This window comes from Aphis gossypii, chromosome 3, assembly GCF_020184175.1.
Source record: "Aphis gossypii isolate Hap1 chromosome 3, ASM2018417v2, whole genome shotgun sequence".
NCBI lineage: Eukaryota > Metazoa > Arthropoda > Insecta > Hemiptera > Aphididae > Aphis > Aphis gossypii.
The window spans coordinates 28,151,147-28,170,837 of NC_065532.1; the positions used below are offsets into that span (position 1 = coordinate 28,151,147).

At 26.1% G+C, this 19,691-nt stretch overlaps 3 protein-coding genes and 1 long non-coding RNA gene across 7 annotated transcripts; 1 reads left to right on the plus strand and 3 right to left on the minus strand.

Annotated features, from left to right (window-relative positions):
• Positions 1–1,518: 1,518 nt before the first annotated feature.
• Positions 1,519–5,596, minus strand: LOC114122988 (uncharacterized). 3 transcript variants are annotated; one of them, XR_007605196.1, is made up of 7 exons: positions 5,547–5,596; positions 5,294–5,366; positions 3,432–3,662; positions 3,243–3,329; positions 2,987–3,103; positions 2,659–2,897; positions 1,519–2,366 (listed from the first exon to the last, which is right to left on the minus strand). It is a non-coding gene; the product is annotated as an uncharacterized LOC114122988 (long non-coding RNA). The 3 variants fall into 3 exon arrangements; XR_007605195.1 differs by having other exon boundaries at positions 3,432–5,224; XR_007605197.1 differs by lacking the exons at positions 3,243–3,329; positions 3,432–3,662.
• A 1,001-nt stretch (positions 5,597–6,597) lies between these two features.
• LOC114122989 (uncharacterized) lies at positions 6,598–9,491 on the plus strand. 2 transcript variants are annotated; one of them, XR_007604869.1, is made up of 5 exons: positions 6,598–6,854; positions 7,898–7,966; positions 8,038–8,357; positions 8,629–8,771; positions 9,222–9,491. XR_007604869.1 is itself a non-coding variant. In XM_027985818.2 (4 exons), exons 2-4 carry the CDS (start codon positions 7,924–7,926, stop codon positions 9,330–9,332), a joined length of 888 nt encoding a protein of 295 aa, XP_027841619.2. In that variant the 5' UTR covers positions 6,605–6,854; positions 7,898–7,923; the 3' UTR covers positions 9,333–9,491. The 2 variants fall into 2 exon arrangements, 1 of the variants encoding a protein (XP_027841619.2); XM_027985818.2 differs by having other exon boundaries at positions 6,605–6,854; positions 8,038–8,771.
• Positions 9,492–9,802: 311 nt separating this feature from the next.
• Positions 9,803–13,546, minus strand: LOC126551206 (uncharacterized). The gene is made up of 5 exons (XM_050204032.1): positions 12,725–13,546; positions 12,587–12,655; positions 11,807–12,037; positions 10,818–10,938; positions 9,803–9,919 (listed from the first exon to the last, which is right to left on the minus strand). The coding sequence occupies exons 1-5, from the start codon at positions 12,926–12,928 to the stop codon at positions 9,915–9,917; spliced, it is 630 nt and encodes a 209-aa protein (XP_050059989.1). The 5' UTR covers positions 12,929–13,546; the 3' UTR covers positions 9,803–9,914.
• A 1,617-nt stretch (positions 13,547–15,163) lies between these two features.
• On the minus strand, positions 15,164–17,292 carry LOC114122996 (uncharacterized). Its single transcript, XM_027985825.2, has 6 exons — positions 17,138–17,292; positions 16,841–17,039; positions 16,643–16,747; positions 16,431–16,517; positions 16,125–16,345; positions 15,164–15,324 (listed from the first exon to the last, which is right to left on the minus strand). Exons 1-5 carry the CDS (start codon positions 17,206–17,208, stop codon positions 16,145–16,147), a joined length of 663 nt encoding a protein of 220 aa, XP_027841626.2. The 5' UTR covers positions 17,209–17,292; the 3' UTR covers positions 15,164–15,324; positions 16,125–16,144.
• Positions 17,293–19,691: the final 2,399 nt, after the last annotated feature.

Genomic DNA, 19,691 nt, shown 5'->3' on the forward strand with positions numbered 1-19,691 from the left:
TTCTCTCACAAACTTATTTTTATCCTAGTATACTCTTTTAAAGTTCTTCATTTAAGTATCTATACAATATATCCTTTCTAAACAAACGTGGTTTGAAATTTAATTTTTTATAAAAAATACAATACAGTAATAATTACAAAAATATAAATTAGCTACCTACTTAAGTTTACAATTCAGTTATAAAAAAATTTAATTAAGATTTATTTATATTAATATTATTATTTACTCTAAGATACTTCTTAAAATTATTATTTAGATAATTTATGTAAGTAAATATATTTTGGGTTACACTATTTAAAATTAAAAATATTAACTATTTTATTATTTGGGCATGAAGTCCATAACCCTTGTAATTCATAAATATACTAAGTATTAAGTAAAAATAAATGCTAAATGCATTATACGCCATACAAACTTTAATATGTTTAAGCTCTCATCGGGTAATTGGCGCTTCCAGTGGAAGTTACAAGTGGTATACTTTTTTCGGCTAACTATCATAATATTCATAATGATACAAGATAGGAAGTGTTTACACTTCTAACTATATAGTATCCACCATGGACTAAGATATCATATAGTTCATAGTATCCACCTTACCTATACTATTTATATTGTCATCAGTGAAGCTCACGTAGCAGAATTGGCCACCATTTTTTCAGTTGCCAAAAACAATTATACATTACCTATATAATACAATTGAATTTTTTTAAACATTTAGAAAAAATAAAAAAAAACAAAATCCATATTTCATACTTTTTAATTTTATTAACTTAATAAGAACTAATAAGTAAACAATATTATGTAATATACATATTACATATTATATATAATATATATATATATATATATATATAATTAAATATAAATAATAATAATAATAACTACAATACAATTTATAATAGGTAGGTACATAAATACTAATAGATGAATAGGGGACAATTTATCAAACAAAATTACTTATTTTTATTGTTAATACTTTGTTTTCACTGATTATTAAATAAAATCAACTTGGTAAGTAAATGAAACTTACTAACAGTATTGGATAATTTTAATTTAATTTCTAGATGTAAGTAAATTTTTAAATACTGTTTACATATTAGAGTACCTAGCTAAATTAAATTTATGGCTTTCCCAAAAACAATCATCACAGCAGTTTAAATTATGAAAAATATTATTATTATACACATAATTTTTTGTACAAATTATCATTTTAGAACTTACAGAAAATTTCATATTTGAAAATTTATTAGTGATATTAGATAATGTAATTTCAACAAATTTTACAATTTTAATTACATCTATTGAGCTTTTTATCAGTATTCCCCTATTTTTAACATCTAGTAAAAATAAAATATATACCCATGACAATAGTTAAGACCAGAAGAAACATGCATAAGACTTTCTATACATTTATCACAATCAATTTTTAAGTAGATACTTTTAACTTTACTATAAATCCACTTATGTAATATAATATATTATCCTTAATTAAGTCTGTGCCATATCAGTATCTATAGATTCTTTTTTTTTTTTAGCCTAATGAATTTCAAAAATACTTTCAGTATTTACACTGTCCATAACAATGCAGTTAGCAACATAAGACAATGAATCTGAATTTTTAAGTAATAATTATTTCATTGCTATTTTAAACTCTATTATGTTAGGATTGTTATTTTCAAAACGTTGTCGAATTTTTGAAAAAAATAATTCAATGTGATTTTGGGAAAATTTGTATGTGAGTAAATATTTGTACTTAGAAGTTTCACAGAGTTCATGGGCAATACTAAAAATTGATTTAACAGCAACTACAAAACCTAATAACCAATAAAAAAATTTTGTTAAAAATTATTCATATGATAGCAATAAATAAAAAAAACATTATTGAATAGTTGAATTGTTTATCACTTTATCAATCATAAAGGTCTTTCTGGGAGTAGAAAAAAAAGTGTGACTTTAACATCAATCAATTTTAACAAATTTTCTAGTGAAGGAAGAATAAAAGATTTTCGTTTTTTTATGTCATTCAAATAAATTTAAATCCATTGGCCTTTTAAATCTTTCATAGAATGGATTTTGAGAATTCAAAAAATCAAATATCTAGTCAATTGTTCTTAAAATGATGATTGCTTTTTGGCCTACTAGTGGAATATTTAACAAATTAGAGAAATAATTATAGTAAAATAATAAATTATTTGACTTGACTGTTTTTAAATTCAGGAGATTTAAGATGATTGAACAATTCTAAGACATCAGCTAAAAAACATTTTTCATGTAATCGAAGAACTTCTTGGAAAAACCCTGGTTCTGCATTTACAGATGATGTCCAGCTAGTGATTGAAGATGGATCTGGCAAGCTTAAAATTTAACTATAAAATCAAATAAAAAAATGTTATACTAATTTGTTGAAATAATTAATATCTATATTATTATCGGCAGTAATTATCAGCAGGTGCAGAATAATAATGCAATGTTAAAGTAAATTCTTTCATTTGATGTGTATATTGTCCACCAATAGCTTTACCATTATTTTTGCATTCATTTTTAAATATATCTAATATCTAATATTAAACCTTAAGCATTTAAAATAAATAAGCTGCTTAGAATACAAGCAATTACCTAACAATAATAAGCAGTTAAATTTAACTGTAATAAAATTACCATCAAAATTATTTGTTATGAAATTATTAAATTCTTCATCCATAAATCCTTTGTTTGTTAAGATCTTGAGAAAATTGAATAAATTATCGATTTTAATCTTCCGCCGTCTCAACTTTTATTTTATTTTTCAACATTACTTCATTTGTACTAGGTGAAATAGTTTGAACTTCTTTATAACAACTGTTACAAAAAGAAGAAGCTAATTCTGTTTTCTAATGATTGGTCTGAACAAGGATTATCTAAAAATATATAATTTGTAAATAAATAATGTACAAAATCGACATAAGTAAAAGATTTGTATAGTAGAAGAAATTTTGTTTCAAATTACCTATATAGCGAGGACATTACAAAATTACAAATACAGCTTGATTGTGACAGTTTAAATTTTATTCTTTTTAAAGCATCAACCCATTTCTTAGTAAGCAGTTCATTAGTTAAAAGATATCTATTTTATCATAATAAAAAGGAAAAAAAACAATAATTTTAGTTAAAAGTAAAACCATAAATTATATATTTTGTGGCATAACTTAATATCATAGACTTATATACTACAATACTTTAATATTTAATGTTGGATATTTTACCTGAAAAAATATATTAGTTGTCCAACGAGATACCTATTAGTGTAACCATTAGCAACACACGACACTGGCATTACTCTATAGTACCTACTATATATAAATTTATATAAATAATTAATACTTACCTACTATAAATATTAGAAATTAATTACTTTAAGTGAAAAAATACAAAATGAAATTATTTAATATTACATTTCATAATAATATTAATAATAATCAATTTGTAGAGCTATATGTATAGATAAATAATCAATGTTTCGCCAATCGACAAAATGACGGGCACTGATAAGGAAATCCTCAAAATATTATTCCGGTTCCTTATATGGTGTAATATAGAAGTCTGTCTCATCATGTTTGGATTGCTTGGAATAACTGTACTCACAACTCAGTTTTTAGGTGATGAGCATACTATTATGTCTATACCTACACAGATAAATATATATCACGGATGTGTATACGTCCGTTACCATACACAAAATATGTAAAAAAAAATATGTACAATTACGTTAAAAACATAAAAATGTATTTATAACTGAAACGCACAAAATTACAATTAAATGTAAATTGTATTTTCAAAATATTTAGGTAGGTAGTTGCGTTTTATACATTCTGCTCTCTCAAATTTAAAGTTTACGTGTAACATATTTTGTTGTATTAAAAATTTTATCACTGTCTTCAAAAGACTAAAGACTATTAGTGTATTAGTTAACAAAAATAATTTAGGTCAACATTGCTCATCAAGGACTGGCCATTATTTCACAACACGAATATGGATAGGTACACCTTGAAAGCATATTATGTACCTATAATATGTTACTATATAATATTATACACAATTTTATTATAGTATACTAATACTATTATAACTATCTTTGTGCTCTTCGTTGCCCGTACAAAATGCATTCGTGTTAATTTGGTAACCTATTACCTAATGCTAATGCGTGTGGATGTATAACATTTTTGGCTTTTCTAATTTACTGTAGAAATGATAGGTATTTCTGACATCAGCTTTACATAGCTGAAATAGCCCATCGTTGTTTTTTTTTTTATAATTTAATAGCAGCATTTTTTTTTTAAATTCTTTTTCTCTTTTGGTTTTTTTTTTTTTTTTTTGTTGAACGACCCAAATTAGGATTTCATTCTGGACCAAAAAATCAACAACTCATTAGTTTCAATATTCCGTGAACTAAAACAACAAAACAGTTTTGTACTACATAAACTTTACTATTCACTAAAATATTAATTTCTAATAATAACTAATAATTAGTAACACGGATGAAAAAAAAATAATATCTTTATGCACTTACATATTTTCAGATTATTAAAAAAATTAATAACTCGAATACGTAGATTAACCTATTATCATTAACTTCTAAAATCAAAAATAAGCTTAACATCTGATCCACAGTATACTTGTATTTAATAAAATAAAATAAAAGTAATTTGGATGAGTAATTTCAGAGAAAATATGTAACAGAGATTTCCATTTTCATCACATTTATGATTTATATAGCATACATTATCTATAGGTATAATGTTATATATAATGTATATAATATATATGGTATATTGCATAGGTGCTTTACAGAGACACGTGTCATAGGTACATATGCAAACTGCTATAATGTTTTTCAAAACGTTTATGGAATTTTGTTTGACCTATCGTATTTGATTTAATTACAAAACAAAAATTAAGTATAAAAAAATGTTAAATTACATAAACTGACATTTAAATATTTAAGTGAATAGTACTAATAACTATAATACTAATGATAATACTATAAGTCTATAAATTATATAAACAAAAATGTTGATTAACTGTACTAGGTAGTAGGTACTATAAATATTCACCTTTAAAATTAATATTTCTTTTCAAACGATTGTTTAATAAAAATATTAAAAATACCCCGGGAAGTACTAGACATTTTCAATTTTAATCTTTACAATGTGTCAACTACATAAAATAATTTACTACAGAAACTACCCTAAAATAAATAAAACATACCTATACATAATTGTAAAATCAGAATATGTATATTACTATATATACTCACCGCTTACCGAGGTGCATGTTAACTCGGCCAGAAAAAAAAACAGGTAAATTTGGCCCATGTATAAACTCCACCACTGAAAAAAATCAGGTAAAATTGAGTTCATGTAAACTTCGCCAGTGAAAAAAATCAAGTAGCAGTATAAAATTAATATGATGTATTATTAAAAAAAAATATATAATATAATATAATATCAAATCGTTCACATTAAATATTTAAATCATAGAAAAAAAATCATAATAAATAATCGTTATACCTAATAATCCAAAAATATATAGTTATGTCAATATGTCATGTATGTATAACTAAAATGATGTGATACAGTTTGTAAATATTCTAAGTTTTGTATTACTCCATTAATATACCTACTTATAGCATCCTGGAACATTATCATTTTTTTTTCAAATTTTCAAAACGGGCAAAGTTTACATGTACTCATTACAGGTAAGAAAAAAAACTAGAGGAGTTCACATTAGACCTTTTATTACCTTTTTATCTTGACCCGAAATTCTGATAGAGTTTACAATCGCCCAATCAATGCTTCGTTCAGAATCTAAAATCAACACGACACATTGTACTTTATTATCGTATTTTTTTTTTAAAGTTTTAAATATGTTTTGGATTATGACTTTGAGATTGGTTTTGAAAAGAAAAAAGGATGTAGTTTAAACTCAAAGATTTTAGAACTAATCACAATGAAATCTTCACATTCTTGTCAAATAGTAAAATTCATTAATTTAATAACAATAATATAAATAAACAACAAAATATACTTGGTAAAATAGGCTAATAGATATCTACGTTTAGAATCAGTATTCATATACAACGATTTATCATTAAAACCAAATTTAATACATAGATTAAAATTACCTATTTCTCAATGAAGAGATATAATCGACATTCCACGCCCTCTTTCACTCATTACTCTTCCCATATACCGTTGAGTGTTGACATAATATTGTAAATATTATAGTAAATTTTAACTCTTAAATAAATGCATACACAGGAGATTTCCGTCAAATGTATACATTTGTATGACATAGTCTATTAATTAAATTAATACTTATACTATGATTTATCAAATATCAACTACTTAGGTAGTTAGGTACCTAATATTAATTTTACTATAATAATTAGTATACTAGTATAATATTGTACCATTTGAATTTACCGCTCTTATTATATTTTAAAAAGAAAACGGAATTGAATACAGTACCAGTAACCTAACTTACTTAACTTGGAACCTATTCGAATTTTATTGTTAGTATGCATGCGTACCACCCGTACCATTTCCAATTATTTTCAATGTCCCATCAGGCACGTGTTTACAAGTGCGTGCACTGTGCCTGTGCAACCGTTATGTTATAGCGTCATTATAGCGTCCTCGAGTAACGTACGATCAGATTTTTGTGAATTAAATGGGACGTCGTCGTGCTGTTCGCGGTTCGCCATTTTTGTATTTGATTTCTTTGTCTTCGTCGTATTTCTGCTTGCGTCTTCTGGTCGACGCGTTTCAAGTTTCTTCAGGCCGTATCATCATCGATTCAGATCATAATTTTTGAAGGTACGTAATATTTCATTTCTATATTTTAGGTATATAATGTACTTCATACAATCCCGCGAGTCCATGGTCAGTGAAGTAAGCTAGGTCTAGGAAGTAGGAAGCTGTTGCATTATTTGCACGTAAATATTGGGCTATTCAATTTATTGCTAAGTAAGCTTGAAATTATTTTCAAGGCACTACTACAAACATTAAAAGTTTTTAGTGCATGTTTTTGTAATTTTAAGCTAATATTTCTTCACTACCTATATTATGTTATGTTATGCAATGTTATGTATCTTCATTATGTTCAATCTTATTAAAGCCGGTTGGTGTTATTTATGTAAAATAATTAATAATTAAAATATAAGATTTTATTACTGTAAGACTTATCATTCAAAAAACATTTGATTTTCAGTCACAATTATGTCCTACTTACTTGTGTTCTTGACTATTAAGTTTTGACAAGTAAACTAAATATTATGTTTGTTTAACATTTAATTCTGAATAATATTTATTGTTGAATAGTTTTTATACAGAATACAGTAATACAATAAAACAATTATATTTAATAGTCATTTAGTAAAATATCAATATTTTTTGATCAATGAATACCTACTAAAATATTATTAATATTATACTACCTATTTATTGAGGTTTAGCATTATATTTTAGTATTATATTCATTTTTAATTTTTTTTTCTTAACTCTTAACCACTTATTATATATAATTCAAAAGATAATCACCATCGCCCTACAATCGACATAAAAAGGTATAAGGTAATTACTTCATATAATGGTAGGTAATATGAGATTAATTGATTAAAAAAAAAAAAAAATGTTATTTTAATATTGTAGAATTGTGTAATTCTACTATAATTTCCAAAGTTTTACTAAGTATTCAATATTTTAAAATGTTTGAAACTTGTTAGGTATCTTAAGATTAGTTTTATATTAACAAAAAATATAAATAAAATTATAATTGACATTAAAAATATTATTAAATATTGCAATAGTATAATTAATATTATATTTACTATATTTTAATGTGTATTAATTATTATTAGGTTGGTACTTAACTCTGAACTAATAAATGGCGGAAATACCTGAAACTATTGATGTGGAAAGTATCATAGGTAAGCAAATTATTATGAAAATGTTTTTTAAATTTACTTTTAACAGTTTTTATTTTACATGTGCAATATAGGTAGCTTTAATAAGATTTCTATCGAAGGATCGCCCATTTCATACATCACACGAAAAATTAATGGAGAAGAATTAAAATTTGTGTCCGTGTTGATGGCAGAAACTCTTTTACTTGGGCGCTATTTACGCTATTTTAATCCAGATATATTTTGTCATTGTATATCTGTGAAAGGTTACTATATTACCGATGCTGAAGCAAAAGTATTAAACTATATCAATGTACAGTGTTCAAGTACCATGAATGGAAACCATGAATTCATTGCTGGAAAAGATTGTATTGTGCGTTTAGAAGATGTTCAAGAGTTTCATACATTTTTAAACGTATGTTACAATAAGATGGAGTCGAATATTAATGACCAAGAAATACAATTTGAAAAGCAATTTGGTTATATAAGATTCGAATCATATGTTATTCCATACTTTACTAAAGAGGGCGAAAAATATCTTCCACTTTTATTTTTTGAAAAAACAACAGATGACCTATTGTTAGGAGCTATGGAACTTAAAAATTGGGATTTGGCATATCTTAAGTTTTGTTGCCATATTATGGGAGTTTATGATGATTTATATAATTTTGATTTTTGTACTGTAGTCAGATTCAATAATTTGAAGAACTATTTTCCACCTGATACAATTTTTGAAGAATTTTGGCCGAAAAATTTGTTTTTTGATTCAAGTATAATCAATTATTCTGAACATCTACATGAACCAAATTTCTGGATTACAGAATACTTGGTAAGTGTTATATATTTTGACTTAGTTTATTAAATTAATTTTGTATAAGTTATGTTAATTATGCTAAAGAAATGGGATAAATAGTGTTAGTTTTTATGTGTAAATTTTTGCTTTTATTTTATTTATTTTAATCATACTTAAAGAAGTGGTGGTATTGATTGGAAGAAAATTTGGAATAATTTATTTTTAAGTTTTTATTTTGTTACCTAGTAATTGTTACAACAATCATTAACTTAATATATCATATTCTAATATACTAATAAAGTACTAAAATATAAAATGATCATAGTCCTGGTTTTATTTTTTTTTAATATAGCCACTCATGCTAATATAACAATTTACTAAGCTAAAATACTTAAGTAGGACTTAATGGTATGTAGCTATTTTATTTGGGTGAATATATATATATAAGTTAGTCGTTTTTCAAATGTGTTTTTATTTCATTATTAGGGTTCTTCAATTATGTCACAAGAAAGTTTACCTGCCAATAATGCGAATCAAGTTCAAATAAACCATTCAGAACCTAACTCGTTGATCAAACATAGCCATTCAAAGCAGTGATATGAATAGCAGAAGACCGGATCAATTGACTGGTTGATGAGTACACACATTTTAATACTAATATAAACATTATATACACTGGTTTTTATTTATTGTATTTTTAATTATTTTAAATAGTACTTAATCAATAAAAGACCATTTAAAATATTTCTTATATGATATTTGTGTATCATGTTACAATGATCAGTTCAAAGATCAAGGTACCTTTACTTCAGTAGTACAATAGTTTAAATAAGATTGTATTTAATGGCCATTTTAGGTAATACCAAGTTGGTATAAATTAAGTGGAGTTTGTTTACCTATTCTAGCTTTTGTATAATCAAAGTATTGAATGCATTCTTTTAGTAAAATTTGTTTATGAATTAAATTTAGGTAAGCAAAACATTTATTTTTAAATGTTAACTACATTTTTAAAGTATAATTTCAATGAAAAAGAACACTGACAAGTAATTACAAATGTGATCTTTAAACATTTAGGTGATTTTAATATACAATCAAAAATCCAGTAAGATCTGAATCATTTTTTTTCAACTTGAACTTCTTAATTATTTAAATTGTTTGATCTTCATTGTTCATCATGTTTCAGACTATGAAAAATAAAAATAAAAATCACTTAAATAAAATTTGAAACTGGAAATACTGTATTGCAAGGGTCACCAATTAATATTTTCCGTGGGCCACATTAAGAATAATTTGGAAAATTCTCGCGGCCCATAAAAATTTGAAGTACATAATATTTATTATAATATGCTAATTAGATTAGGTAACATATTAAATTATAAGATTTTTCTCTCCTTGTCTGCAATCAAGTTAAAATTCATCTGCTAGCCGCCATTTGGTGACCCCTGCTGTATTGTTAATTTCCATGTAAATAATATGTGTAACTTAATGGCATAATTTTAAATTTTAGATAAACTCATCTAAGTCCATACAGTTAAGATACATGTTTTAAACAATTTGACATGATTTGATTGATTAATAAGTTCAATTGTAAGAAAAATAGTAACAGGAAATAACACCGACTTAGGTATTGGTCACATTACACCTAATATGGGCGGAAAATGTTAGGTCGTATACAACCGTTGAATGTTCAAAAACAATTTTGTTTTTATTGGACGAATTTGAGGGTGTCAAATCGGCAAATATCGGGTGTAGTGTGACCAATACCTTATTCATATATGAAATTTAATTATAACTTATCTTTGCTGACCGATAGACTAGTGTTTAAATTTTCAGGCTGAAGTTGTATATTTTACTTTTTTAAGAAAAAATAATTGTTAATTGATTGTTGTCAAATATCAACTAAATTTTGTTTATTTACACTTTTGTATCAAAATATGAAAATATGAGTGAGAAGTATCCACTTCCTAATATGAAAAAAGATAAATTAAAAACTATTTTCAAACAATAACAATTTAAAGAAATTGTAAAACAACTAAACAAGTAAAATGAAGGTAATTCATTAATAGCATAAAAAATACTTACTATTGGATAAAATTAATGGTTTATCTGTACACTTGGCGAAATCATTTTTGTGTTGTCTTAACTGTGAAAATATAACTTGATTTTTGTTGTTTAAAATTACTTGAAATATCCAATGTTCTTTCTAATGAATAACATGAAATTAATTTTTTTATAAATATTAAATATATAATCAAATACATGAAAAACTAAATAAGTGTGATCACAGAAATTGAATCAGTCAGCACATAAAAAAGTTAAAGAATTTTACATCATTAGTCTATATTTTAATATGCATAGTAAAATAATCATTTAACATACTCTTTCCTCCATTGTATCTTTAATAATAAATTTAAATTTGAGATAAACAGTAATTCAAAAACTAGATATTACATTTTTTTGGATCATTGTTTTTTTGCAAATCTTAACAGTTAACAAGATCCAAGATGAAATGGACGGGTTATAAAAACTATTATCTTTAGTAAATACATTTTAATAACTCCTAAATTATTTGTTCAAATTTTGATTAAAATATGTCACTATCTAAAAAATACACAACTTTATAATTTATAGTAAAAACGGTTGGTTCTCATTTGAAAAAAAAAAGTTTCTATAGTCTATCCTGAGGTTTCTGTCGTTTCTGAACTTATTAAATCATAAACAAATTTGAATAATAAAAATATAGTCCTTGACTCCTTGAGTACTCTTTAAAAGTTCCAAAAATTGGAACTTTAAAAATTTTGTTTTTAAAAGAAAATGGAAGCTAGCATACTGGTAAATTACCCTCTATATAATTATAATATATTATAATATAATAGCAACTAATGATGAAGAGAGGCCAAAGACATCGTCTTTGCAACATTATTTTCTGATAATGGTTATTTAATTATTGTTGTGAACATTACTAAATGTTATTATTAATTAATTAATAGGTATTTATATGATTTATCGAAAAAGTGTGATAAGTTTTAGTGAATAGGTATATATTATAAAATATGATAAATATTAAAAACCTTAATCCTTTTTGGTGGATTTATATAATTTGATGGTGATGCAATTCTTTTAGATACACTTGTACAAATCCTTCCGTTTATTGTATCACTTCCAGATTTATTGTCATTGCCCAAATTACCTTGATCTGTAAAAACTTTTGATACTTTAGAGGATTGAGAAACCAAAGAAATGTCTTTCTGCGATACAGTATCTATGTTATTATTACTCCTTGAATCCTCAATCATTGGTACCTATACACCATAATATTTTATTTAGAATACAGTGAATTTCACTGAATGTGGGCACGTCGAGGCTAGCCCTATTTGCCCATATTTAACAGTTGGCCATAAAAATCGAAATTAGTTCAATAACACAAAAATTTATAATATTAAATTACTTCATAAATAAAATAAAATTACTATTTTGAGGGGAAGGAGTATAAAACAAGGTTTAAATAGTTATGCTTTTTATTATTTTCAATAAACACTATCTCATAGATCCGACGAAACCCGATTATAATATACCTAGTTATTTTTAAATACATATTATGTGTACATTCTAACGCTATGATAAAATAAAAATTGCCCACATAAACCGAAGAATGCCCATATATAATAATACGTTGTTTTTAACATTTGTATTGGGACCAGATCGTTTAGACCATATTACGCGGATGTCTATATTAGTCGGTGCCCACATTTGGAGGAATCCATTGTAATTAAATAATTTTAAGTTTTGAGCCATGAATTTCATAAGATATTATAAAATGCTTGACTACTCTACTATACAAAAGAAATTACCTTGGGTACGGACAATGCAAAACGGTAAGGAATAGCACCTTTTCGAAGATTTGGTCTTTTTAAATCTATCTAAAAATTGAATATTTTTATTAATTATCAATGTAATAACCAATTAAAGACAAAATGTATTGTATTTACCACGTATTTGCTAGACCCTTCACCAGATTCCCAAGTGTCAGTAATATCTTCTTTTCTAAAGTGTCTACGGCATACTTTGGAATGTGGTTTTAAACTAACACCTAAAGCTTTTTCCCACTTAAGCTTCAGTGTTTCGTTTTTGGGCACTCCAAATGAACTGACTTTAACAGCATTAAACGGACATAGAGGCGCACAACAGGGCATTTTACTATTTTCGTCGCCAAAAATGTAATAATCTACACTCACAAGGCACCGACTGCTTATGTATTAACTATCAAGTATGGTACCGTAAGATTGAAGTAATATGGTATGCATATAGTGTAGCGTACCAAGTTGGGAGAACAAAAACTGAACAAAGTTTGTGGTTCGTTATTTTGCGAATGGATAATTCCAAATTGATAGACTTTAGACAACTGACCACAGAAGTGGTTCGACAGTAGTACAGTTGAACTATAAAAGTACAGAGGACAGACTACAATCCACTGAAGTAAAACTAGTAGCCAATATGTATGGTAGGTAATAACAATAGTTGTTAAACATTTAAACAACTAATGAAATTAAATTAACTCACTACTAACTAGATATTACACATAGGAAACAGATACATAAAACAGTATGACACTATTATATAGAGTCACTAAACAAAATCAACACTTGTCACTTTATTGATATTTTATTTTATATCCTCAGCGCGACAGTCGGCGGTCGGGCTAACCAATTTACGTTTTATATAATACATAGGCAAGGTCTTAGAAGATATAGATATATTAGTTTTATATTAAGATATCTTTCAAGACCGTGAATATAAGTAGGAGAAAAATATGCTAATTGGCATTCAACAATATTCATATCACAGGGCGTTGTTTTGTTTACTTACAACTGTTGTGCTGAATACCAAACGAATGATCAAAGATAGATAACAATTGGTATAGGGATTTTCGGTGGTTAACATTTTGTTTAAAATAGCTGCTGATAGGTAGCGTTATATGAATCAACACTATATATTATTACTGACGGCAAATGAAGCAAATTATTCAAATTTCAAAGATTCCTAGACCGGTTTAGTCAGCGACGAAAAAGCGATTAAACGATATTTCTTAGGCCCGGATCACACTATGCGTTTTGTCTTGAAAATAATTTTGTTTTATTAAATATTTTGGGTATTAAAAGTTGTTCAATTATACAAGTTGTGTGCTCCATACTGCAGTTGTTTGTCAATGACTCATCAGCTGTAATCCAGCAATTTTAATTTTATTATTATTTTTTACGCGCTTAGCTAATTAATTTTTTTTTTTATGAAAACAATTTTAGATTTTGAACGGAGTGAGGAATTTATTGATTTTACAATGATGTTTTTTTTTTTGTGTGTGCGAGTGCACCATAACTTGTCGAAATAATGCTTCAATTTAAAACTTCAGGGGTGGTTTCCTATGGCAAATTGAATTTAAAATATAAAGTGTATAAAAATATATTTATTATATTTTAAAATTAATGGTTTGATTAATAGGATGGTATTATTTAATGCTACTAGATAATGCCATAATATATTTGAGTTTTAACTTTAATACATCTAATAAAAAAGAAATCATAGTTTAAATAAATTGTTCATTGTTAAGGTCTGTTTATTATCCATAATACATTTATAATACAAATCCATTATGCCTTTTATACAATACAAATAATTATAATAATAATTTAAATAATGAATTTTTTTATAATACAATACTGGCTCAAACCAACATATTTAATACAAATAATCTAATAATAATAATAAAAGAAATTAATTTTTTTTATAATACAATGCTGGCTCAAACCAACATATTTAATACAAATAATCTAATAATAATAATAAAAGAAATTAATTTTTTTATAATACAATGCTGGCTCAAACCAACATATTTAATACAAATAATCTAATAATAATAATAAAAGAAATGATTTTTTTATAATACAATACTGGCTCAAACCACATATTTAATACAAATAATCTAATAATAATATAAAAGAAATTAATTTTTTTATAATACAATACTGGCTCAAACCAACATATTTAATACAAATAATCTAATAATAATAATAAAAGAAATTAATTTTTTTTATAATACAATACTGGCTCAAACCAACATATTTAATACAAATAATCTAATAATAATAATAAAAGAAATGAATTTTTTTATAATACAATGCTGGCTCAAACCAACATATTTAATACAAATAATCTAATAATAATAATAAAAGAAATGAATTTTTTTATAATACAATACTGGCTCAAACCAACATATTTAATACAAATAATATAATAATAATAAAAGAAATTAATTTTTTTATAATACAATACTGGCTCCAAGCCAAAATATTTAATACAAATAATATTATAATAAAATAATAATATAATAATTACAGAAGAAATTATTTTTTTTTTATAATACAATACTGTGGCCAAACTGCTAAGGCCAACAATTAAAACACAGTTTCTCTATGATTAATTTTTAATTTAATATATGTGGATGAAATTGAAGCCAGTTCAACTTTCATTTTTTGTTTAAGGTGATAAATGTGTTGTTTTCTCAACTTGTTGGCCAAATGAACTCTTTATGTTTCTTAAAGAACACATAGTTTTTTAAATTAAAATCAATAACTTGAATTTCATTATCCATGAAATTTTTTTGTCAAAAGCATTTCTGATAAGCTTTATCATGTGTGTTAGATTAAAAAAGTAGCTACTTTAGCATTACAATTATCAGTAGTATGTGCAACAAATTTTGTGTTTAATGTGCTAATATTAAAATTACAACCTAATAGTTTAGCCATCGTAAAATTAGATGAACATCCATCAAAAATTAAACTAATAATAACTATTTTAGTATCTTTTAACAAATTCAAAGCATGTATTAATAGTTTACATTTTTGAGAACTATTTAAACTTGAGGTTAAAAAATATTCTATGGGAATCTTCCAGTTTTCATTAATCGCTACAACCATTATTACAAAGTACTTTTTTGCTATATCTAAGTTGTCATTATTCATGCCATTACCAAGATTAACTTGCCCATAATATTTATTGCTGTCATATTTCAAATGTTCATGAATAGCTATTTTGTTAATCATAAGGCTGCAATAAACTGGACAAGTTGAATTTTTTACTTTAAGAGATAGACTTTTTAAAGCTTCATGTGTACGTTTGTGTACAGCGTGTCAGCGTTTATGTGAGAAAACCATTTTGATGGCATGTGAGGGTATAGAAGTATAGTATTAAACTCTTGTCTTACATAAGAATAAGCATTGGTAGAAACAAAATGTAGGGTAAAGCAAATTGGTGTAAAACAGAACTATATTTTCTAGGAAGCGGTTTTCTAATTTTTTTTTTTTGCCCAATTGGTCACTAAATCTGTATGCTTACCAAAAGAATTCAATAACATTTTATCGTACAGTGCACGATTCATCATGTTTAGATTTATTCATTATATTTGAATTTGCAGATGTTAAAGGCATCACTCCACACTCATTAATATCATCTGCATAAATGGTAGCAGACACCTTTTTAGAAATATTCAAACGTGAATGTTTAGGTGTTAAAGAAGATATTTCACATTCATTAACAACATTAACACTCATAGAAATCTATAAATTAAATTGTACGATAATAATATTATTGTTTAACAATTAAAACAGACTTGAGACTATAACCATTAACAAATTGTTATACTTCATCTTTGAGCTCCTCGATGTTAATAGAAGTGTTTGTGTTTGGATCCGATATTGATTCATCACCACAAATAACATACAAGGGTACCTAATAAAATATTGTGACATAAACAAAAATGTTTAAATTTATTTTAATAGATTTATAAGTGTATAACTAGACTAAAAATAAATTATTTTTACTTAATCATTATGTTGAAACAAAAATTATTGTACCTTTACAAGGGTCTGAATTACATAAAAACTTCTCATAGATTCATTATCAGAACACAAAAATGATACATTTAAGTGTTTCACTTTTTCGGAATGCGAATTTCTAGCCTGAAATATATTTTTAAAATTAAAATGAAACAATACAAAATAATGTTCGCTTCACAGGTAAATATCTAGTATATAAAAATATTAATTGCTTACACCCTTGATCCTTGAAATTATTATTGTTGGCACTGCATTTTTAACTAAGAATGTTTTATTATTTTTCATCACAAAACAGGCTTGAACAAAATGTTTTGAGCAAATAACAGAATATTTATTAATATTTTGTATATTTAGTTTATTTTTCAAAATAAAATTTTTCCATTTGTCTCTAACAAATTTATTTTTAACAGGAAATCTGTAAATTAAACAAGTGTATAATTAGTATTATGAGTTATGGTTATGACTATATTATTACATAAACCAAAATATATTATACAACGATCTTATTCTCACTTATGAAAAGATATATTTTCAGTTTTTGTTTTTTGATTCCTTGTTCTTCCACAAACGTAACAACTAGGCATTTTGGCTGATGTATAATTAAATTGAAAATAATTTGAAATTCGTTATTTCTAGTAAACAAAATATGATAATTTAAAATCATATTATGATAATAATATGTTGTTATTGATATGCACTATGCAGTGCCATCTAGTACACAATATTATTGCCGACTTCCACCTGGATGGCTCCAAATTAATTCAACAGTCGATAAATAAAACGCCATCTCTATATTATGGCCAATCTGTTGCACTATCATTTTAACTATTTTGTAATTTTGACGAAAATAACTAAACGTTTTTCATATTTGTTAAAAAAAAAAAATAATAATAATAATTATGAATAAAAGGCCAAACACTATAAGATTAAAAATACTAAGTAGTATTTTATTCAACTGTTGTATTGACATCAACTAATGTTATAAAGTAATAATTTAGTTAAGTAAATGTATAATATATGTTAGGTATTCAAGGCAACCGTGGAAAGTTCTGTTGAGAAGCAAATGTGATACTCAAGGCAAGGGTGGCAATTCTTGTTAAAATGAATAGGACAAAATCGGAAAGAAGATTGTGTTTTATATTTGATACTCTGCAATGCAATCAAAACCTCCCTCTATGTATATACGCCACTGAATGCTGAGGCACTCGGGCACTGCCGCGATAAAGCTATCGCACAGCAATTTTGTAGTAATGTATCGTGTACTTATTTATAACTATTTATTTTTGTATGATATTAATTCAAGTTTCACGTTTTAAATGCGGCGACCGAAAAAAAAATATCTTACTAATAAAATAAATAAATAAATAAATAAGAAGTTAAGTAACATAGTTTTTATTACATGTTTGCATTCATTTTCATGAATGTAGAATATAATATTATTTGCAATGCTTGTAGGTTTGTAACGAGACCCGCTTATTGTGAGCACCTGTAGCGTATTAATATAGAATGCAATTTGATGATGGTAATCAGTTCTGTTTAAAAAAATATAGTCATGTACAACATTTAGAGGGAAGATGATTCATTGGTCCCTGATCTGATAATCAGTTGAAGGACTCGAAATCACCGTACATGTTTGTGAATGGATGACACGTAGCGTGGGCTACGTAGTAAGTACCTCGACCCGCTCGAATAAATGGCGTTGGTGCGCAGGATCGTCCGGAATGCTAGGCCTAGGCAGGCGCGCTCGGGAGGACTTAGGGACTAAGGGAACAGAACACGGCACTGTCGCCGGGCGATGGCCAGTAGCTGTCAGGACGGGTCTGTGAATAACGCGCCGTGGCCGGTGTGCAGACCGGCACGAGTCGTCGTACTTGTTGCGACCGATCCCGCGTGTGACGGACCGGAGGGCGCCCGCCAGTCTGCCGCCAGCCGAGTTGGGAACAGAGCACAGCACCGACGCCGGACACCGACGTGTTGCTTCAAGTTCTGTGATACACAGCTGATACCACGTATAAAAAAACCACAAAACCTTTTCAATTTGGAGACCAGCTCTTCTAATGCTTAAAAACATTTATTGCAACAGGGTAGCCAGATGACTCTTTGAGTAAAAGCGCACACTTTTATTTTATTTCGCCCGCGTGAAATGTAATCAAATACCTAAGTTAAATATTAAGTCTGATCGAGTGGTTTACGGGCACAAGATGTTATGTACAATTATCATAATATAGAGTATAGTCATAAACAATGTTCTTTATATATGTCTATGATGACAATAATAACAATTTAATTTTTAATTTGATAAAAACTTGATAATTTGTTTATTAGAGAAAACTATTAATAATTCTTTTGTCAAACGCCCTTTTAACATTTTCCGTAAAAATAATACACGATTGAATTAAAATTTAACGATGTTAATAAGTGAAGATAAAAAAATATGTACCTACCAATTTTAGTATTTATAATAATTATTAATGCATATTTTCTTAATAAATATAAATAAAATAAAATATAAAAACAAATGTCATAGTATTTTTTGTCTATAGTCGTTTAAGAACTAAATTGAATATAACAGTAAAATATATAAAATATATATAAATACTGTATAACCGTACATAATGCAGTACGTAAAAATTTAAAAATGTTGGAATTTTAAATAACAATAAACACAATTATCGTGGTAAACGGTAAAAAAATGTACGGAAAAAATTTTATAAAAAATATTATTATAAAATTATTTGTATGGCCAGTTGTGCATTGGATTACTCATTAATTTTACACGGAACTACCCCTAATAGAGGTATTGAGTTTAAAGCTGTCTCTAGTGAGCACATTGAGTATACGGAGCGATTAAAACAGGTTTAAAATTATTATAATTTATTACGAACTAATTTTTGTTATTTTGGATATTATTATTTATTGTAATTTTTAGGTAGATATATATATTATATATTATAATATATACATGTTTAAAAATATTGACTATTATTATGTGTTTTTTTTTTTTGTGTCTGTTATCATATTTTAAAGCATACGCAAGTACTAAACAGACTTGGCAGTAAACGAAAGT